Source organism: Typopeltis vanoorti, chromosome 8 (genome assembly GCF_054136105.1).
Source record: "Typopeltis vanoorti isolate ZY-2024b chromosome 8, IOZ_Tvanoo_1.0, whole genome shotgun sequence".
Taxonomy (NCBI): Eukaryota; Metazoa; Arthropoda; class Arachnida; order Uropygi; family Thelyphonidae; genus Typopeltis; species Typopeltis vanoorti.
Window position 1 is genome coordinate 17,844,721 of NC_143556.1, and position 24,033 is coordinate 17,868,753.

General features: G+C 34.8%; 1 protein-coding gene across 1 annotated transcript in view; it reads right to left on the bottom strand.

The window, feature by feature from the left end:
• Positions 1-24,033, bottom strand: part of hyx (cell division cycle 73 hyrax) — a 199,560-nt gene that overhangs the window by 84,282 nt on the left and 91,245 nt on the right. The window contains exons 7-8 of the mRNA XM_090396538.1: positions 12,948-13,164; positions 9,113-9,214 (exon numbers count right to left, since the gene is read on the bottom strand). Coding sequence (XP_090252664.1) covers positions 9,113-9,214; positions 12,948-13,164 — 319 coding nt within the window. The remainder of the gene's footprint in view (positions 1-9,112; positions 9,215-12,947; positions 13,165-24,033) is intronic.

Below are 24,033 nucleotides of genomic sequence, written 5' to 3' on the forward strand. Positions count from 1 at the left end.
TTCCAATCGAATGCCAATCTCTCCTTTCTCTCTCTCTCTTAATCTATCTAATCTCACTCTATTTTCAGCGTTCTTTCCTTTTTATATCCATTCTTCCCGCCTAAATTATTCTCGTGATTTCTTTCTAAAACTCTTTTCAATAAACCCTCTCCTCACGTGGTGTTCCAAAACTCGCACTCGCTTACTTACATGCGTCGCCATGAAAACAAAACAAAATACGTTATGCAATAGCTCAATAAAATTGAGCTATTGCATACCGTTAAACTTCTACAAATAGGAATAAACAGAGAATATTTACATTTCAATTAATGCGCAGTTAAATTATCAAATACAAGTTCTTATAATATTAATATAGTAATAAATAAAATAGCTTAATAATATTTAATACAGTCTTTTCATTATTAATACATATATCTTTGATTAATTAATTAAATATTAGATAAAATTAAAGGTAGTTATATGAATATTAAATTATAAACAAGTGCTTTACATTAAATAATTACAAGTTTAGCTTATGTGATGGAAGATCATGTTGGATTCTGAAGCAAATATTAATTACTCATACTACATATTCAGAATCCAACAATATTGTAATAATTAAAAAAAAGTTGAATAATTTATAAGTGTATAAAAGGATATCACCTGTAAATCGCTGACATGCCAGCAAAATTCTCAGACGTTCCACCTCTGGCTCGAGTGCCATAGGTTCGCCATCTAGGGTTTACTGTATAAAGTATTTATTGTTGAAAATTGTCTTCGTTTTCTGCCAGGAAAGTGCATTAAAAATCATAAGTGTGTTATTCTCAAGCAGAGCAATTTATTTTCTGGTGAGTTATATACATATGTAATGCTTTTTTTTATGTAAAAGTTTATTTTTATTGCAATGGCTGGCCACTAAAACTGCAACAAAAGGGGAAAAAAAACCAACATTGAAGAGGAAATTCATTTCTCTCGAAGAAAAAATTAAAATCTTGGATTGGTTGAACATTGGAGAAAAACCAGGAGTTGTTGCAAGGACTCTGAATTTAAATGAATCAACAGTTCGAACAATCAAACAAAATGAACATAAAATCCAAGAAAGTGTTATTGCTGGGTCAACGGTAAGTGCAAAGCACGTTGCTCATGTATGCGATATTCTAATGGAAAAAATGGAGAAATCTCTAATGATTTGGATAGAAGACTGCACTCAAAAGTAAATTCCTACGGATGGACATCTTATTAAGCAAAAAGCTCTCAAAGTTTATCATCATCATGAAATTCCTGACATGTACCCTCAAGGGGTGTAAAGGATATGACAGCACTACATGAAAAATTTACATCATTACTAACTTCCTATCTACAATTTTCCTCCAAATCAGTCTGTTACTTGTCAAGACTCCAGTATTATCATTATCAGATCTTATATTTCTATTGTCTAAGGCACACTGTACCGTATCAATTGACCTATATCTTGTGGTAAGACTTATACGTTGGTTAGACATAACTGGTAATTAATTTACGGAATTAACAACGCATATAAAGTAAATTAATTAAAGATAACTTTAATGAATCACTTCTATATTTCGACAATGTCACATTGTCATCTTCAGGAACATAAAGATATGGTATGTGCACTACAGGAACTAACAAAGCAAATGAGGAAGAAATTAAGACACTAATTTTGTTCCTAAAGTCCTAATGGTGCCCTCTTGCGGGCTAATTTGGTAGTCTTGGCCGTTGGGCTGAAGTTCTCATAATGAAAGTCTCCCAAATTTGGGGCAGTTTCATGCACCCAAATTTGTTGAGGTTAGGAACGTTTTTTAGAGCTGCTGAAGATTCTTTGAATAATCTTTCGTATTTAAACTTGCTGCGATGGATTATTTTTGTCTTCTTCCAACGAATTTTATGGTGGGTATCTAAGGCATGGTCTGCCAGCCCAGAGCGGCTGTACTGGTGAAACCGGATGTAGTCTTGGTGTTCTGAAATCCTGATATTTGTTGTTCTGCCTGTTTGGCCAAAGTAGGACAATTTGCAGCTGCAAGGGACCTGGTATACACCAGGTAGGTCTAGGGGAAGTGGTTGGTCTTTGGTAGAGCGGATAAGGGATGCCAACTTTTCATATGGTCTGTAACAAGAAGTAAGGTCATATTTCTTGAGGATATTAGTTATTTTTTCAGAGGTGCCCTGGATGTAGGGGATAGTGATAGACTTGGTGTAGTCTTTATTGTTGAGGGGGGGAGGGGGGTTGTGGTTTTCAGGTTTTAGTATTTTTTGGATTTTTTTGGGGTTAGAGCCATTGGCTGAGAAAGTGTTGAGGATGTGGTTTAGTTCCATAGTCAGGGCCTTGTCATCTGAGCAGATTAATTTTGCCCTGTTATATAGTGTTTTTATCACCCCATATTGTTGTGAGGGGGGGGGGGGGGGATTGCTGGTGAATGTATCTGCCAGTGTGGGTGGGTTTTCTGTAAACAGAGAAAAGCTGGCGGGTGATTAAAGTGTCTAGGAAGGGGAGGGTGTTGTTTTCCTCTTTTTCTAAGGTGAACTGGACTCTGGGATGTTGGTTGTTTAAGTGTGTTAGGAAGGAGTGGAGTGAGTCTGAGCCATGTGGCCAAATAGCAAACACATCATCCACATAACGAAGCCAAATAGTGGGTTTTTGTGGGGCGGAGTTTAAGGCTTTTTCTTCAAATGTCTCCATAAAGAAATTGGCCAAGGGTGGGGAAAGTGGTGAACCCATGGCTGTCCCCTCTATCTGTTTGTAGAACTTTCCTTGCCAAACGAAATAGCCTGAGTTCATTGTGAACTGAAATAAGGCTGAGATATCGGGTGGAAACTTGGCTTGGATGAGCTCAAGGGTTTCTTTGAGTGGGACATTAGTATTAGTGAATAGGGAGGAGACGTCAAAACTGACCATTATGTCAGTGTGTTGGAGTGTGAGGTTTTCTATACTGGCTTTAAAGTGGGCTGAGTTTTTTATGTGTGATGGTGTGTTGCCAGTGTAGTGTGTGAGCGTTTTGGCTAAATGTTTGGCTAATTTATATGTGGGGGAATCAATGCCATCCACTATGGGACGTAATGGCACATTTTGTTTATGTATTTTTGGGAGTCCATATAATCGGGGGGGGGTCTAGAGTTATAAGGTTTAAGCTTGTTGGTGACTTCCACAGGCCAAGAAGTGACTTTCTTAAGGAGTCTGTGGATAGTTCTAATCTGAGAGCTGGTCGGATTATATATTAAATGGGAAGGTAAGTAGTACGGTCTCGTATTAAGGAATTTAGCTTACCTTTGTAGTCTTTTTGATTGAATACCACAGTGGCGCTTCCCTTATCAGCTTTGGTGATTACTATTTTTTTGTTGTTTTTTAATTCTTGTAGGGCTGTATATTCGTTTTTGGATAAGTTGGATTTTGGAGGTTTGGCTTTAGTGAGAACACCGACTACATCCAGTCTCACGTTGTTGGCGATATGGATAGGCAGGTTGCGAATTCCACGCTCTATTTGAATCATGATTTCTTCAGCAGGAATCCTTTTTGGAGCTAGGGCGAAATTGTGACCACGTGAAAGTGCGGTGAGTGCTTCAGGCCTTAAAACTGCCGACGAGAGGTTGACTACTGTGTTAAGTGGTGGCTGGGGTACAGAAGTAGAAGTCTTGGTCAGGTTTTCGTATTTTTTTACGTGCCGACTACGTATTTTTTCGAATTCCTTTCTTGCCGATGTGCATGATATGTCATGGAGTATCGACCATAGATCAAGGCCGAGTGTGTTAGAAAGCTCTTCCTCTAACGCCCGTACGTTTTTGTTTTCGTTGGCAAGGAGAACGCGCGTCGCGGTAATTTGTTCTCTTAACAGGGCGAAGCTAGTGCGGTTATAAATGCGTAGAGCTTTCTCGGAAGTGAAACGGTGCTTCAATTTGACACAGTTGGGGATCACTTTGTTATCCCGGCAGCGTTTTAGGAACGTCAGGTGATTTATTTGCCTCGATATCTTTAACCTCAATTTGCCGTATTGACGGGCCTTTCGTGCGATTGCATCTCCGTGGATGATCATGATTCTAGTGGTAAGACTTATACGTTGGTTAGACATAACTGGTAATTAATTTACAGAATTAACAACGCATATAAAGTAAATTAATTAAAGATAACTTTAATGAATCACTTCTATATTTCGACAATGTCACATTGTCATCTTCAGGAACATAAAGATATGGTATGTGCACTACAGGAACTAACAAAGCAAATGAGGAAGAAATTAAGACACTAATTTTGTTCCTAAAGTCCTAATGGTGCCCTCTTGTGGGCTAATTTGGTAGTCTTGGCCGTTGGGCTGAAGTTCTCATAATGAAAGTCTCCCAAAATTGGGGCAGTTTCATGCACCCAAATTTGTTGAGGTTAGGAACGTTTTTTAGAGCTGCTGAAGATTCTTTGAATAATCTTTCGTATTTAAACTTGCTGCGATGGATTATTTTTGTCTTCTTCCAACGAATTTTATGGTGGGTATCTAAGGCATGGTCTGCCAGCCCAGAGCAGCAGTACTGGTGAAACCGGATGTAGTCTTGGTGTTCTGAAATCCTGATATTTGTTGTTCTGCCTGTTTGGCCAAAGTAGGACAATTTGCAGCTGCAAGGGACCTGGTATACACCAGGTATAAAAAGTTGGCATCCCTTATCCGCTCTACCAAAGACCAACCCCTTCCCCTAGACCTACCTGGTGTATACCAGGTCCCTTGCAGCTGCAAATTGTCCTACTTTGGCCAAACAGGCAGAACAACAAATATCAGGATTTCAGAACACCAAGACTACATCCGGTTTCACCAGTACAGCCGCTCTGGGCTGGCAGACCATGCCTTAGATACCCACCATAAAATTCGTTGGAAGAAGACAAAAATAATCCATCGCAGCAAGTTTAAATACGAAAGATTATTCAAAGAATCTTCAGCAGCTCTAAAAAACGTTCCTAACCTCAACAAATTTGGGTGCATGAAACTGCCCCAAATTTGGGAGACTTTCATTATGAGAACTTCAGCCCAACGGCCAAGACTACCAAATTAGCCCGCAAGAGGGCACCATTAGGACTTTAGGAACAAAATTAGTGTCTTAATTTCTTCCTCATTTGCTTTGTTAGTTCCTGCAGTGCACATACCATATCTTTATGTTCCTGAAGATGACAATGTGACATTGTCGAAATACAGAAGTGATTCATTAAAGTTATCTTTAATTAATTTACTTTATATGCGTTGTTAATTCCGTAAATTAATTACCAGTTATGACCTATATCTTGGTCTTCCTCTGGGTCGTTTTCCTGCCAACCTGGCAGAAAACACTTGTTTTGCTAAGCTTTCCTTGCCCATTCTGTTTAAGTGACTATACCACCTGAGATTAGATCTGCTAACGCATTCCTGAATGCCGACGATGTCAAGTTCTTTCTTAATATCCTCGTTTTTAATATGATATTGCCATTGATGCCATCTGTTCACGCCTATAATCTTTCTCAGAATTCTCATATCTGCGGTCTCTAGTCAAGTGTTTTACTTCTGAACCAGCTCTCAGATCCATAAGTTAAAACTGGTGTGAACACTGTCTTGTATTTAGTAGCTAATTTAGTATTCTGACTAATTTCTCTCTTATTCCATATGAATTTATTCAATTGACTGCCTACCATACCAGCTTTGTTGATTCTTTTGTCTATTTCCATATTTAATTTACCATCTTCAGTAAAAATCGTGCCTAAGTAGCTAAAATATCTGACTTGTTCCACAGGTTCCCCGTTCACAACACAGTTGACATTTTCAACAATTCTACCTATTTTCATTGTCTTTGTCTTTTTAATGCTGACCTTCATACCATATCTATTACAAAGTTATTCAATTTAGTCAGGAAATCTTGCAAACTTGTAGCGGATTTATTTAGAAGTATAACATCGTCCCCATAAAGCAGAGCAGACATTAACATCTCCAATTCTGATATCATGCTTAATACCACTTTTCTTCATAATGTGATCCATATAGATAATGAATAACAAAGGGGATAATGTATACATCCTTGTCTCACACCAGATTTAACATCAATTCTAACTGCCGAGTTACAACTCAAATACAGACTAAGTATTGCTTGATATAATGCCCCATTGACACCATATTACTGTGTCATATTGAATAGCTTCTCTCTTGGCACCTTGTCATATGAATTTTCCAGATCGACAAAACTTAAATACAGATCTTTGTTATATTCCCATGCTTTCTCAACTATTTGTCGTAAAGTGAAGATCTGATCCTGCAGCCTCTATTTGGCCTGAATCCAGCTTGTTTTTCACCAAGGTTTTCTTCCACAATTCTTCCGAACCGTTTCTCAAGTATACTTGCATAGATCTTGCCAGGAACACTGAGTAGGGAAATACCTCTGTAATTCTCACATTCAGTTTTATTTCCCTTTTTATATACGGGTACTATTAGAGCTCTACTCCAATCATCGGGAATTCGTCCCTCTGTTCAGGCTTTCTGACCTATGCAGTGCAGCCACTATAAGACTTTTATACCACCATATTTCAGCATTTCTGGTTGAATATCATCTACTTCTGCTGCCTTTCCACATTTCAAGCCTTTGATGGCTTTTTCTACTTCAAGTATGGATATGTATTTCTGACCCTATGCCTGTTGAATGTTTTTTACCACTGTGCTATCACTGCTTGTTTCATTTAGCAATTTTTCGAAGTAATTACTCCATACTTCAAGGATATCTTTTTCTCCCATTTTCATCTCTAACTCCTTTTATAGCACGCTTTCCTCCATTTCTAAGCTTCTTGAACAACCTCCAGAATATCTTACTACCTTCTTGATATTTATTTTCTATGTTGTTGCCAAAGTCCTCCCATGACTTTTGTTTAGCTAATTTTACACAGTGTTTCGCTTTCTTACATTTGTCTCTGTATTCTCTAAGAGCAAAAGCTGACTTATTTGCCAAGAACTTTTGATATGCTTTCTTCTTTTCCTTCACTGCCTCTTTAACTTCGTGTGTCGACAAAAAGAGGTTTTCTTTGTATAATCATAAAATCCAGGGAGAATCAGCATCAGTAGACGTTGAAGCTGCCCGGAAATATCTAGGAGAACTTTTAAAAATCATTGAATAAGGTGATTATAGTGCAGACTAGGTGTTCAATGCGGATGAATCTGGGTTATATTGGAAAAAAATGCCAAAACGCACCTATATTTCGAAAATGAAAGATCAGCTCCTGGATTCAAAGTTTCCAAAGAGAGAATTACTCTACTGTTTTGTAGTAATGCATCAGGTGAATATATGACAAAACCAATGTTTATTAACCAATCAGCAAATCCTCGTGCGATAAAAGGGCTGGACAAGTCCACCACTTATTGGCGGGCCAACAAAAAGGCATGGGTTACAGCTAGCATGTTTGAAAATTGGTTTTTACCTGATGTAGAAAGTTATAGAAAGAAAACGAATATCGACTTCAAAATTCTACTAATTTTAGATAACGCACCAGGCCACCCAAGAAATTTAAACCATCCGAATATTAAAATAACTTTTTTTTGCCACCTAATACTACTTCACTTATTCAACCACTCAACCAAAGAATACTATCAACATTTAAGTCATATCATATTCGTCAAACATTCCAATTAATTTTGGAAAGAATAGAATCTAATCCAAACATGACACTGTCTCAAGCATGGAAAGAGTTTTCAATATTGAATTGCATGAAAATTATTTCTCTGTCCATTAAGGAATTACAACCCTCTATGCTGAATGCTTTCTGGAAAAAAATATGGCCTGAAGCCGTTCTTGGAACAAAATTTCGTACCTCCAGTGGATGTCGAGCTAAGTCGTATAATAAATGTTGGTTGCACAAATTTTTGGTGGAGAGGGCTTTTGCGATATGGTTCAAAACGAAATTAGTGAATTAATTGATGGGGAAACAGATTTAAATGAGGTGGAACTGATACAGTTAATAGCTGACATCGAACCAAATGGCATGGAAAGTTCTGCCGAAGATTCTGATTGTGATGAATCCGTTAAAGAATTCGGTTTAAAGAAATTAGCAAAAGGATTGGACTTGGCAAGAAAATTATTTTACAGATAATGATCCCTCAATGGAGAGCTCGGGAAAATTCACGAGACAATTGGATATTTGTTTAGTGCAATATTATGAACTTAATAAAAAATTGCAGCATAGTGGAAAGCAAGGTCTTATTACTGACTTCTTGATACCTAAAAGTATGCAATGAGAATTATAACAAATGATGTCCATGAGATTTCAAGTGTTGACGACGTCCGGCTACTTAAATGAAGAACATCTACGAAATTTATTTCTGAAGACAGTAATGGCGATTAAAATATGCACTTTATTTTATTGTGTCTTTAAAACATTTATGCATTATATGCAATGAAGTTTATGTACAATTTGTAATTTTTATAAGTTTATACTATGTATTTGTCTCATAGTTTATGTTTTCTTAACTTACATGAATTACCCGAATTAAATAAAAATATTGTTTTTGTTATTGTCATCTCATTGTTGTTTATATAATTAAAAAAAAAACGATTTCGGAACATAACTCTATTTTTTCCATGTGATCTAAGTCTTGCATAATGCGATTTATACAACACGGCATTTCTACGGAACCTAACATCCGCGTTATATGAGGGTTACCTATACAGGCTTTTAAATCTAATGTCAAAAAGTTTCTCCTTTCCCATCCCACTACTCATATACGATACTAAAATACTATATCGTTTTTGTTATTGTTGTTTATATAATTAAAAAAAAAACGATTTCAGAACATAACTACTTTTTCTATGTGATCTAAGTCTCGCATAACGCGATTTATACGTGGCATTTCTATGGACCCTAACATCCACGTTATACAAGGGTTACCTGTACAGGCTTTTAAATCGAATGTCGACAAGTTTCTCCTTTCCCATCCCACTACCCATATACGATATGGGTAGTGGGATGGGAAAGTGCTAGAGGTTGACCAGGTAACCTCTCGTATATGGGCCCAACATAAAAAAATAAAAATAAAATAATAAAATAAAAAAAAACCATCTACCAAAAAGGCTAGGATGCACCAACTTACTTAATGTTAACAGAAAACACAAACAAAAGTAAAAGAATGCTACTTACTCTTGGTGTCTGGGATGGTTCTGGTAATAGCTGTTGCCTACTACCTCCCTCCTCCCTTACTTTAATACCTTGAAGAACTGGAAAAATGCTTTTGAAGAAATTCTACATGGGAAAGAAAATTACTTTCTTGTAATATATATATATATATATATTATATTATCAGTCTGGATTACTTAATTTTTTCAACATGTTATGTGTGTTTTGTCTATATTATTCACTAAACTGCATTATAATATCCCTCCAAATCTCTTTTTTAAAAAATAGCATAAGGAAAATGAAAGCTATATGATACCACAACATCAGTCAGACTAATCAATAAACTATTTCAATAAAAACTAAACAGAAAAACGTTCATGACGTTATAACATTCTTCATAAAACTAATGTATGAAATGTAATGTAAACAAGGAATTAATATTCTTAAACACTATAGGCAGCCTTTCAAATAATATGACACAGCACTACTTTTAATCATGTATTGTCATTGGATAAAATTGCACATATCTAAAATCTGTATAAACTTTTGCTAAAATCAGTTAAAACAAAAAAGCTATTATTTTTCACTGTGCAACTGAATGCTAAGAAGTGCACAAAAGATGACTTAGACCAAAAATTGGCACAGACTTAATGAAGTTTAAATTTGTCCAAAATTCAGGTTTATTTTGATAGCATGCTTATGCTTTATTATTTACTTTTGCAGTAGTATTCTGCCCAAGATGATTGGTCATGTGGCATTCAAGATGGGATCTTGTGACAAATGCTTTTCCACACATCACTGTGGAGTCTTGTGTGGAAAAGGTTTATCCACTGCAGGAGTACGTAAATGAAGTTTCATGTGAGTTTTCACTCACTCACTCACACACACACACACACAAAGTAAAATGTAATATATATATACAGGGATGACTAGTCTCTGTCTCAAACAGAAAAAAACCAAACAGGTTACTTACCCTTATTATTAGCTTTTTTTATTATTACTTTTATTATTTGCCTTTTCCTCTAAATTTTCCACAAACAATGCAATATGTCTTGTATTCATTTCCTCCTACATCATTTTTAAATCTGGAACAAAGACTAGCTTTTCATTTTTCTTTATGTCAGCTCCCTTCTCTAATAAAAAAAATTCCTCCACTTCCTCCTTAGTAAAATCTTCTGTGGGACCCCCCCCCACACACACACAAAAAATCTCATTATCTCCAATTCCTCATTTAAATGTGTCCATATCATTCTTCAGGAAAGTGCCTATCAATCAAGAAGTTTATCTTCATATTTATTGTTGTATGCTACAGCTATTCCTTCATTTCCTTGATCAGTATTGCCTGAATATAGCAGTTTATATTATTTAGCTGAATGTTACCTGTTCTCATCTTTAACACCAATTATGACATATTACTTTTTTAGTTCTTCTGCCAATACTTCTCTTGCATTGATACTTCTTACAGCTGACTTTTCACTGTTTGCCCTGGTTCCCTGACTAAATCAGTGGAGAACTTGTTTAACTGAGCTAACCCCAATAAATAAATAACTGGTTGGTCCTAATCCTTTTATTTGTTTATATAACCAATTTAAAAATCTCAATATTTCAGCATTTCTGGTTAAACGTCATCTACTCTAGTTGCCTTTCTGCATTTCAGATTTCTGAAGTTTTTTCCCTATCTTGAATACTGAAATGTATTCATAACCACATTCTCCTGAATATTTCTCTATCACTGTTTATTACATTTAATAGATTTTTTCAAAGTGATTACTTAGACATCTGGAATATCTTTCTTCGGTTTATGACACAGATTTCTTGTACAGTCTTTCCCCATTTGTAAGCTTTTTCAATATTCTCTCTAGCATATTCTGTAACAATTTGGTATTTATCTTCTATATTCTTCTCAAAATCTTCCCATAACTTTTGTTTGGCTATGTTTCTAAGTTTTCTTACATTTTCCTTTGTATTTATTCTCTTAAGGGCACATGCTGGCTTACTCATTAACTAGGTGGCATTTTGGAATAGGCTAGTCTAAATGTGTTCTCCTCATTTGATTATTTTCAAAACGATTTCCGAGATAAATTTCACCATGTGAAACTGCAGCAGCAATTCTTAAGGGCTTATTCTTAAGCTCTTATTCCACTGGTATCTACCTTAACTTACACCCTGAAAACTAGCCCCTATACAAAATATTCCCCATCAAACTACCGCCCATCCTCTCTCACCTCAATTCTCTCCAAAGTAATGAAGAGACCAATCAACACCAAACTCCTATGCTATCTCAAAGATACTCAACTAATAAATGACTGCAAGTAACTCATCAATTTCAGTGAAAAGGTTATGCCAGAAAAGCATAATTTGGCCTTATTTTCAACAAAAAGGAAGAACCATATTCTTCTAGTCTTTCCTTAGTATTACTCTGACATCAAATCTCTCTTGACATAAACACATTACAGTCACTGCCTATAAAAAATAAAAAAGAATCCTCTATTGCTCAAGGCATTACTCTACCTCTGACCAGCTGTTTATCCTGTATGAATTCCCAAATCCAACCAGCTACTGAGTACTGCTCATGCATTTAGGGCAGTGCACCAAGAGTTCCCTAAAATATTCTAACATTTATATTATTAATATTATTGATGGATTCTAACAAATCCATCAATAATACAGAAAACAGCAATCAAACTGATTAATGACCGATCTCTGACTGACTCACTCCAACCTGCTTTCACACAGGCAGTATCTGCTACATGCATCTTCTATATTTCCATGGTAACTGCTCATCAGAACTAGCATTAATAATCCCTGCCCCCCCCCCCTCTAACAAATCCATTGAAAAGTATGCCACTTCCACCCAACATCCCTTCATAGGAGAACTCCTAACCCTCCTCTTCTTGCTTGGTCTCCTATGTCTGAGAACTCATGACCCTAGCCACAGTCTCTCCATTTCTTTCTTTCTGTCGTTTGTTGCAGCAGTGGCCAAAAGTAAGTCCAGTGATCTTCTTAATTTGGTCCAACCATCTTAGTCTTGGGCATCCTCTTTTTCTGTGTCCTTCCAATTTGCAATTTTCACATCTTGAAATACAGAGAATTCTTTCACTGATAATGTCACATAGATGCCTCTTGATTTTTAGTTGATTTATTACATTTTCAATAGACCTTGTGTCAATCCAGGAGACTTTCAACATCCTTCTCCAGCACCACATCATGAGGATGTTTATCTTGTCCATATTTTTCTTGCTGGGTATCCAGGATTCAGCACCACAGATGAAAATTGAAAACACCAAGTTATTGCACTGACCTCACCATGGTAATTCTTCTTTTAATTTCTGGTTAACATCTACTCTTGATACTTATTAGAACTCCGAGGTAAATGAATTCATCCACCTTCTCAAAGTCAATGTTGTGGGCAAAATTGTCATTTCCATTCCTAACTCACAAAATAAGTTTTTTCTTACTGCTGCTGCACTCTAGAACAGTCTCCCTTCTATGTAAGCACATAGAAGGGGAGACTGTACAAGACTTCAAATATAATGCAAATAAGTTCCTCCATACTCAAACCTCTTTCCATACATGGTACTAATGTACGGGTTTTATAAGGAACTTCTGACATGATTTCTTCTTTTCCATGGATGCTTTTTAACTTCTGAATGGCACCATGAACATTTGATTTTTCTATCATTATATTTTTAGAATTTGACAACAGATATCTAAAGGTTTGGTTTGCATTTCAAACTCCTTTACTTTTCTGCAGTAATATTTGTATATCTGAGTTCTAAAGTTAACCTCTGAGGGCTGCTTGTCTGATTTAAAAAAAAAAAAATTATGTGTATATAAAAAGCATTTTAAATTGTATTACCTTTCCTGTGCTTTGCAAAATAGTGGTACGGGTCCGCCACTGCCTTTCACGACTGATAATGTCTCTAGTTACATCAACATCATATTCAAGTATTCTCTGAATATCTGGTATACCTAAACCAATATCATCATCACCCTTTATTGTTAGCCTTTTCTTAGCAAGACGTTTAGCTTTGATGGCAGCTATTTTCTCTACTGACATAGCTTCTGATAGCGACCTTTAAATAGAAATATTTTATTATAAATATTATTTCTCGAAAATTTTCCCTGCATTTTGAAAGAACTCTAAGTAGAGTCAAATTACAAACCTAATAGCAAATTATTTTTATGTGAAGTAATGTGAATAAATTCATATTTTATTATGTTTAAAATATTTAAATATTGTCAATGTTTTTCAATTCACAGTGTAAGAGAGCAAATAAAATTTTTCAATGCAAGCAATACTTTTCAATAATTTACAATAATATAATTTCAATAATTTACAATAATATATCATCTAAGAATATTTTCTCCTGTTTCTTGTAAGAAACAGAAGAAAAGGTTATTTGAACAGTTATGTGATATTAAAGTGATGAAAATTACAAGTAATAAGCCTAATATAGGAATACTACTGTAAGTATAACCCAAGGCTGCACGACAGCTTATTTCAGAACAGATTCAAGTAATGATAAACAGAAATTAACTATACCAACACAATCTCTTCCCACTATAACTGCCAACAGAGTGCTGACCAGAATTTCATAAATATCAATGCTTTTTTAAGAGGGAGGGGAGAAAATCAGCATAACAAAACAAACCAACCATGCTACACAAAGATGGAGAGAGTTGATTGTAACATTAATGCTAACTATAAAGAGAACAGCATTCTGGAAAACAATTGAGTTTATTTAAAAAAAGTACTTTACTATGTCTAATATTCATGTAACTATGAATATCAAATAAAGTAAGTTTGTTTCCCATTTAATCAATAATTACTTTCCACACCACCCCGCCAAAAATTAAAGCATACTCTGAACTGCAGAAAATGGATGCAACTGTGCAAGATGCTAACCTGTCACCTATAAAGGAGATCAGTAGTTTATGCAGAAGTCATTTTGATCTGTGGAGTACATGAAAAGCATCGATAACACTGCAGAATGCTTTGATAGCTGGATTGACATTTGTGAAAAATGTCTACATGTACTACTGCACAGCAAGTAAGCATTCCCCCAGGGTGCAGGTAGTAGCTAAAGAGAAGATAGTTTACAGGTGTTCTAAAACCCAATATATGACCAGGAAGGCTTAAAGTATTGAGTACAATGGCTTATGCAAGCAGCCACAAACAATCCCATAAGTGCTTCATGACACCTAGCATTGCATGTTATTTTTATTTTTTTTTATTTATTAATAAAGGGTCCATAACCCTTTATTAATGATAATGAACAATCAATATCAAATGTGCACAAGGAACTTGGAATGAGAAACAATGGAAATTGAATTTTATGAAGTGACAAGTCACAATACAAACTCTTTCAGTATGGCAGATATTCATTTGCAGAATGCATTTTACCTGTGTGTTCTTCCAGTAACGAAGTTTTGGAATGGCATCATAATGATGTGGGCAGCATTTCATGGTACTGGATCTGCCTGGTTGTAATAAAGAAACCATGAATGCTAGTCCTACACTGCAGTTCTGAACACCTGCAGGGTAGTTGTTCAGAACTTGACTACTCCTGAATGTTCAGGAGTAGTCAAGCTGTAAACAACCAACATAACACTTGTCTCATAACTACTGACAGATGCATTAAGTTTAGTACAATGATTCTGTTCCAAGATCCAGAAAACTGTCTTCAACAGTCCTGATACCTTTAAAACAGATGGCAGCAGCTGATTCAGCTGAAGTAAATACTTCTCTTATTTCAGCATTCCATTGGTGATTTTCAAAATTCAACTCAAAATTTACCACCACCACCAGCAGCATCATTAAATTCCAGATAGGTACCCTCAAGGGGATGTACAGGATACCATGACAGTATTGTATATGAAGAGATTACATTATTACCAACTTGCTATTGAAATTTTTTCTCCAACTTAATCTGCATCTGTCAGGACTCCAAATATCTTAAGTTCTTATATTTCAGTCTTCTAATGCAATTCTAGCAGCATCAATTCACCTACATCTTGGTCTTCATCTGAGTCTCTTTCCTACTATCCTGGCATTAAACAACTTTTGCTAATCTTTCCTCTCTCATTCATTTAAATGACTATACTACCTGAGATTAACTCTACTAACATTCTAAATGCTAGCAATGCTGAGTGCTATTCCTAATATCATTTTTTTTTAAAAATACGATACTGTGATTCCATCCATTCACTCCCCTAATCTTCCTCAGAACTCTTATATTTGTTGTCCTAGTCTCTGATCAAGTATCAACCTCTAAGATCCATAATTTAAAATTGGTTTGAACACTGTCTTGTGTACAGACAGTTTAGCATTTTGACTAATTTCTCTCATATTCCATATAAATTTGACTTTCTACCATACCTATTTTGCTAATTCTGTTGTCTATTTCCATATTTAATTTGCCATCTTCACTAAAAATTATTATTATTTTTATTTTACGGCGCTCCATGAATTCCAGAGACTCATAGCAGGAGACACAAATCAACAACTATCATACATACAAATCCTATCATACCTCTCCTTGAATCCATTCACCATCAGGTAACTCACAACCAAATCTGGCAATCTATTCCACTGATTCACCACTCTCCACACAAAACATCTGGTCCACACACCACCTACTAAACATAATCTCACACAACTTCCGTGGATGGCCCCTAGTTCCTGACCATTTGTCATATATGTTGAAAAATTTCACTTGCTTCAATTTTATACAACCCCTTTAACATAAATAATGACTATAGCAAAAATACTATCAATAAAGTTCTGCATAAAACTTCATCAAAAAATACATATAATATAGATTACAGTAAAACCATAGCTATCCCATACATTAAAGGGTATTAAGAAAAAATAAATTCTACATGATTATAATCTTAATACCACTTTCAAACCACCTATAAAATTTAAAAAAAAACAAAAAAACATTCAACTCCTTTAAGGATCTCCTCCCCCATTGGCTCATCCTGGAGTTTATCGTATCTATTGTACCTGTAACTTACCTTATATTGATGAAACTGAACATACAATCCCTATCTGTAAAAAATACAAATGACATTAAATTTAACAATTTTGGTGAAGCAGGCCTCTCAGATCACATGCTTAACACCCTACACCAAATTGATTGGAAAAGTACTTGCTCATTACATCATACAAAAACATGGCATGAACAGAAATTTAAAGAAACCTGTGAAATTTTGATTAACCACCCTAATCTTAACAATAACAGTGGCATAAATATCCCAAAAATTTATATGGCACACAATCAGCTCACTTAGTTCTTCTTTTCCTGGCTTTAGGATTTTAAGCAATTATTTCAATTTTCATTGACCACCATCCATACTGTTTTGTTTTAATTTATATGTATACTTATATGAGTAACTATGTGTGAACATGTTGCTCTCTAGCTTAATTTATTTTTTTAATGAAATAGACAATAACAGGACTCCAGCGTTGATTTAGTAAGATTTTTTTCTCCACCAGAGGTCAAGCCAATAGTTTTAACAGTTGATCAGATCAATGTAACTTTAGCATACTATGTAGATTATAATGTAGCTTGTTTCTTTATATATATGTGTACTCCAGACGATGACATTAATGTGAAGGTCAAGTGATTATTTCGGTTTATATTAAACTGAAGTTTTACTATAAAACGGTAGTTGTTTCCATAATTTTTATGATGAACAAAGTATTTATTGTTCACTAAGTGAAGAATACAATTTACTATCTTAAATGTGTACCTTGGCAAGCACACTGTGTATTTCTTGAGCCATTATTATGTTACCTGGAATGTGATATCTGGAAGACTGCCAGAGAATGAAGTCAGGTAGTAGCTGAACTAAATTCTTGAAACTGAGGTCATCACATTTATTTTGACTGAGAAAACTGATAATAGCTTCAAATGCTTTTAACAAATCCTTTCTTTTAGGGGGTGATCAGCATTCATTTTAAAATTTTATGGAATTTACAACCATGTTAAAAAACTTTTTTTATTATCCTGACGTTTTGATCTTCACATCACGATCATCATCTGGAGCGTAAATAAATATACAGGACAAGCTGAGTTACATCATTAACTGTAAGCTAGAGAAACAATGATTTGATCGCATGTTATTCTACTGGCGTGACCTCTGGTGGAAAAAATAATAATAATAAATTAATTAATTTTAAAAAAAAATAATAAATAAATAAAATAAAATAAAAAATAAATTTTTACATCAAGCTAAATTCTATTTTTACAATGACAGGAATAAACATTCTTTTAGATGGTTTTCTTTCAGAAACAAATTGGTGTCCTATTTTTAGTATTACAATTCTTATTTTTGATTTACAATACTGGTATTTCTACAGTCCTGTTTATAGTTGTTCTTGGTGAGGAAGGTCGAATATATACCTTCCATATGTTTGGAATTTTTAAACCATCATTGTTGTTCAGATTAGGGTGGTTGCTGATAATCTCATAGGCTTCCTTGAATTTCCGTTCATGCCATGTTCTAGTGTGATGTAGACAGCTGGTGGTTTTCCAGTCAATTCTGGGTAAGGTATTCAGGGCATGATCAGAAAGGCCAGCTTCACCATAATTATTAAATTTAATGTGTCGCTTATGTTCTTTTTGTCTAATAGGAATAATGCATCCTGTCTATATATGGTATGCTGCAAGTACAATAAATCTGGTATACTCCAGGATGAGTTAGTGGAGGGAGTGGGTCTTTGGATGAGTTGAGTAAGCTTTTTAATTTTGCAGGAGGTTTAAAGGTGGCTTTGAGGTTGTACTTTTGTAGTACTCTGTTTATTTTGTCTGATATTCCTTTAATGTAGGGAATGGTTACAGTTTTACTGTAGTCTGGTTTGTCTTTGTTTTTTATTGTGGTTTTGTAGAGAATTTTGTTTATAGTGTTTTGGCTGTATCCGTTTTTTTTTGTAAGTTATTACTAATAATTTCAAATTCGTCTTTCAGTGCCTGTTCACTGGAACAAATCGTCTGAGCTCTGTTTTTTAGCGTGTTGATGACACCTAGTTTTTGTGTTGGGTGGTGGTAGGAGTCTATTGTATATATTGTCCCGTATGTGTTGGTTTTCGGTAAACAGTGAAGGAAAGATTGGCCGAGGGAGGACGTGCGACAAGTGTATCTAGAAACGGAAGTGTGTTGTGTTTTTCAATTTCAGTTGTGAACTGTATGCGTTTGCATTGTTTGTTTAGGTGGCTAAGGAATGTGTCTAATGTCTGGCGGCCATGGGGCCAGATCGCGAAAACATCGTCAACGTATCTAAGCCACTTTGGGTTTTAGAGGGGAGGAATCTAGGGCAAGTTGCTCAAAATGTTCCATGTAAAAGTTAGCAATGGGGGGGATAATGGTGAGCCCATGGCTGTGCCATATTTTTGTAAGTAGAAGGCGTTTTGCCATACAAAATAACCCGACCGTAATACATGCGCAAAAAGCGCCGTGATATCTGGAGGGAATTTGTTTTGTAGGAGAAGAATTGTGTCATTGATTGGGACATTCGTATTAATAAATGATAAATAAATCATTTATCTGACTAATAAATCATCTTTTTCTAATGTAATGTCTTTGATGATGTTTATGAACAACAATGATGGTTTAAAAATCCCAAACATATGGAAGGTATATATTGGACCTTCCTCACCAAGAACAACTATAAACAGGACTATAGAAATATCAGTATTGTAAATCAAAAATAAGAATTGTAATACTAAAAATAGGACACCAATTGTTTCTGAAAGAAAACCATCTAAAAGAATGTTTATTCCTGTCGTTGTAAAAATAGAATTTAGCTTGATATAAAAATTTATTTTTTATTTTATTTTATTTATTTTATTTTTTTTCCCACCAGAGGTCATGATTTATTTTTTCCACCAGAGTATAATAACATGTGACCAAATCATTGTTTCTCTAGCTTACAGTTAATGATGTAACTCAGCTTGTCCTGTATATTTATGTACGCTCCAGATGATGATCTTCATGTGAAGATCGAAACATCGGGATAATAAAGTTTTTTTTAACACGGTTGTAAATTCCATTAAAAAAAAAAAAATGCTTTTAACAAAATTTTAAACTTTAAACCTCCTTAATCTCCTAAACCTCCTAGATGTGTACAAATTTACATGGAGAGAAGAGGCAAGGAATACAATCATTGATTATGTTATTGCTGATAGTGATGTTTTCTCACTGGTGCAAGACACTAGAGTGTACAGAAGAATTGAAATGGAAGTGATCACCATGTAGTCTTGAACAGAATAAAATGGAATTTCATGTTGAAAAGAAGAACATGTAAGAACGTTTTAAAGTGAATAAAAGTTGAGCAGCTCTCAAATGTGAACTGTAGACTAAAATACACAAACATTATTGAAGAAAAATGAAAAAGTTTGAGAACAGGAGCCAAACCGTGGAGATTTAGTGGCAAACCCTGAAGAAAACACTGCTTGATTCAGTCAGAGAGGCATGTGGTGAGGTTGTCTGCAAGGATAGAAAAATCAGAACTCCATGGTGGACACAGGAAATTAAAGAGGCAGTGAAGAAAAAGAAGAAAGCATATCAAAAGTTCCTGGCAAATAAGTCAGCTTGTGCTCTTAGAGAATACAGTGACAAGTGTAAGAAAGCTAAACACTGTGTGAAACTAGCTAAACAAAAGTCATGGGAGGACTATGGCAAGAATATAGAAAATAAATATCAAGGTGGCAAAATATTCTGGAGGATGTTGAAGAAGCTTAGGAATGGGGGAAAGAGTGCTGTAAAAGGAGTTAGAGACGATAAAGGTGACATGAAAAATGGAGAAAAAGATATCCTTGAAGTATGGAGTAATTACTTTGAAAAATTGCTAAACAAGACAATCAGTGACAGCACAGTGGTAAAAAACACTGACCAGGCATGCAATCAGGAATATATATCCATACTTGAAGTAGAAAAAGCAATCAAAAGCCTGAAATGTAGAAAGGCAGCGCGAGTAGATGATATTCAACCAGAAATGATCAAGTATGGAGATATAAAAGTCTTACAGTGGTTGCACTGCATAGTTCAGAATGCCTGGACAGAGGGACTGATTCCAGATGATTGGAGTAGAGCTCTCATAGTACCCATATATAAAAAGAGAAATAAAACTGAATTTGAGAATTACAGAGGTATTTTTCTACTGAATGTTACTGGTAAAGATTTATGCAAGTATACTAGAGAAACGGTTGAGAAGGACTGTGAAAAGGAAGCTTGGTGAAGAACAAGCTGAATTCAGGCCAAATAGAGGCTGTCAGGATCAGATTTTCACTTTACGACAAATAGTTGAGAAATCATGAGAATATAACAAAGATCTCTATTTAAGTTTTGTAGATCTGGAAAAGATATATGACAAGATGCCAAGAGAAAAGCTATTCAAAACACTACAATTGTATGGTGTCAATGGGGTATTATACCAAGCAATATTTAGTCTTTATTTGAGTTGTAAGTCGGCAGTTAGAATTGAACGAAGTACTGGAAGATGGTTTAATGTTAAATCTGGTGTCAGACAAGGATGTACATTATCTATATGGATAACATTATGAAGGAAAGTGGTATTAAACCTGATATCAAAATTGGAAATGTTAATCTCGGCTATTTACTTTATGCAGATGATGTTATACTTCTAAAAAATCCGCTACAAGTCTCGAAGATTCCCTGACTAAATTGAATAACTGCTGTAACAGATATGGCATGGTATGGTATGAAGGTCAGCAATAACAAGTCAAAGACAATGAAATTAGGCAGAAGCATTGAAAATATCAACTGCATTGTGAATGGAGAAGGTATAGAACAAATAAAATATTTCAGCAACTTAGGCACGATTTTTAGTTAAAATGGTGAATTAAATATGGAAATAGACACAAGAATCAACAAAGTTTGTATGGGAGGAAGTCAACTGAATAAATTTATATGGAATAAGAGAGAAATTAGTCAAAACACTAAATTAGCTGTATACAAGATAGTGTTCAAACCAATTTTAACCTATGAATCTGAGAGCTGGGTTGGAAGTAAACACTTGATCAAAGACTAGAGACCACAGATATGAGAGTCCTGAGAAAGATTAGCAGCATGAACAAATGATATCAATGGCAATATCATATGAAAAACAAGGATATTAGGAAAGAACTTGACATTATCAGCATCCAGGAATGTGTTAGCAGAGCTAATCTCAGGTGGTATGGTCACTTAAACAGAATGGGCGAGGAAAGATTAGCAAAACAAGTGTTCTCTGCCAGGTTGCAGGAAAAAAACCCAGAGGAAGACCAAGATATAGGTGGATTGATATGGTAAAAAGTGCCTTATTAGATAGAAATATAAGATCTGATAATGTAACAGATTGATCTTGACAGGTAACAGATTGATTTGGAGGAAAATTGTATATAGGAAGTTAGTAATGATGTAAGTTCTTCATGTACTATTATCATATCCTGTACACCCCCTTGAGGGTACATGTCAGGAGTTGGATGATGAACCTTCTTTATCTTTTTATCTTGCCAGGTGGTGGTGAAATATATCAGGAATATTATGGTGATGATGATGATGTGCTTAATGATGAAGGCACCTTGTGAAGTATCCTGTGAAAATAACTTATACATGCATAATTCTTGAATGCATATGGATATGACTTGGTGACTAAGATGAAATATGGTTTAATAATTACATAAAACTTAGTTAATTATTATCTCTAATCTGCTTCTTCTAAGCCAAAACATGGTGTCTCTTGAATATTATATAATAATAATACAATTCTATTTCAGAATTATGAGATTAAGTGCAACATCCACAGCACAATAGTCATTCATTTACTAGTTCTGTAGATTCTGTGGCCTACTTCCTCAGAATTTGAATTATCTAAAATACGTTTAACTACCCAAATGGCCACAATAGCTGGATAAAATATATAAAAAATATAAGCTTTGTATTCAAGTTATTTCAATAGTATCTAAATGTTATATTAACTTCAATGAACACCATGCATCAATGTGATTACTGACGTGTAAACATATCAAAGCCAGTTCAGTGGTTAAATGATGATAAATATAACAATTATTCAAGAGGCAACTGTCAGTGAAACCCAACAGTTTTTATATGTACATATGATATCATATTTCCTTTCACATAATATCCTTGCTAAGTAACTTTTTTGATAGGAGTACATATATGTGGCTGAGTATTACCCCCCCCCCCCATCAGTCTTGATGTGTTTACACATCAATTACATGGATGCAAAATGCAAATTGAAATAACATAGATAAAAAATATCAATTAAGATATATTTCATCCACATTATCCATTTGGTGGTTAACCGTAGTCTGTAATGCACTGAATAAGAACCAATAATTTTCAATGCTTTTTTGAATTTCCAGATAGTAACATATTAGTTCAATGAACTGAAATATATAGAAATGCAGTCTAGTTTAAAACTTTCTTTCAATTTATTAAACTGAATTTATCTACTACAAAGTGAGTGCTCTCTCTCTCTCTCTTAAAAATTCTATAACTGATTTAACACATTATAAATATTTACATTCTTATTAACAAATGAATGTTCATTTTTCAGATAAACATCACCCAAATGTGAGAAACTGATATGGAATCATTCTTTATCAGGTCTGTCTAGTGTAGAAAGTCTTCACAATATTCTTTGAAAAATCTTTGCAGGTCTGGTTGGCTAAGCGAATAGATGGATAACATCTTCATCACAACAACAGGCTATGGATTTGGATCCCACTATGGACATGGATGTTTGTGAATGTCTTTAGGTAAATTATTTTCATTGCCAGTATGAGATTGCCACCCCTCTTGTTGGAAGCCTGAAGTGCCTCAAAGAAGTTCAATATTTGGTCTCTGGAATAGAGTTTAGATTATCAAACTTTTATCCCACCCAAGGTACTTATACAAATGCATTAGAGGTTTACAACCTTTCATACCTATATAGAATAAAACATTTCAGCTATCTAAGTGCAATTTTTAGTGAAGATGGCAAATTAAATATGAAAATATACAACAGAATTAGCGAAGATGGCATAGTAGGTCAACTGAATATAAATTTATATGGAATAAAAGAGAACTAGCAATATACAAGACAGCATTCAAACCAATTTTAATCTATGAAATTTGAGAGCTGGATTAGAAATAAAACACTTAACCAAACACTGGAGAACACAAATATGGAAAAGAAAAGAATCAGGAGACTGAATAGATGGAATTAATGGCAGAATCATATTGAAAATGAGGTTATTAGGAACAAACCTAACATTGTTAGCACTCAAAAATGTATGGACAGAAATAATCTAAGGATCTATGGTCACTTAAACAGAATGGAAAAGGAAAGGTTAACAAAACAAGTGTTTGTTACACTATTGGAATCCTGACAGATTAACAGACAAATTTGGAGGAAAACTGCTGATAGGAAGTTAGTAATGATGTACACTTTCATGTAGTACTATCATAATGGTTGCAGAAATCCCGATGTGGGCATGGATGTTTGTGATTGTCTGTGAAAGCACCAATGGTGGTAGATGGCGTTGGTGTTAGATGATGAAGGTTGGTGGAGTAGTGAGACATAGAGTTGTAGAGTTGATGCCCTCCCTCGATGAGTCTTTGGACTCCCTGGAGGTGCGATATAATAATAATAATAATCCTGCCAGCAACTCAGAAGAGTATATATTAGAAATTTTGTGATAATTAACCTTTCACAGACATCCACTTTGTTACTATGGTGGTCCATTACCAGTCTTCTCTTCTGGATAGATGAGATTTCCGTTTCCATTTTAGTTGTCATAGTAAAGAATGATGTCTGTGAAAGGTTAATTATCACAAAATTTCTAATATTGTTTCTAATATTGTCCTCAGCCAATATTTCTAATATTGGCTGAGGACGTCCTAAAATAAGATGGAATGATGAACTGTCAA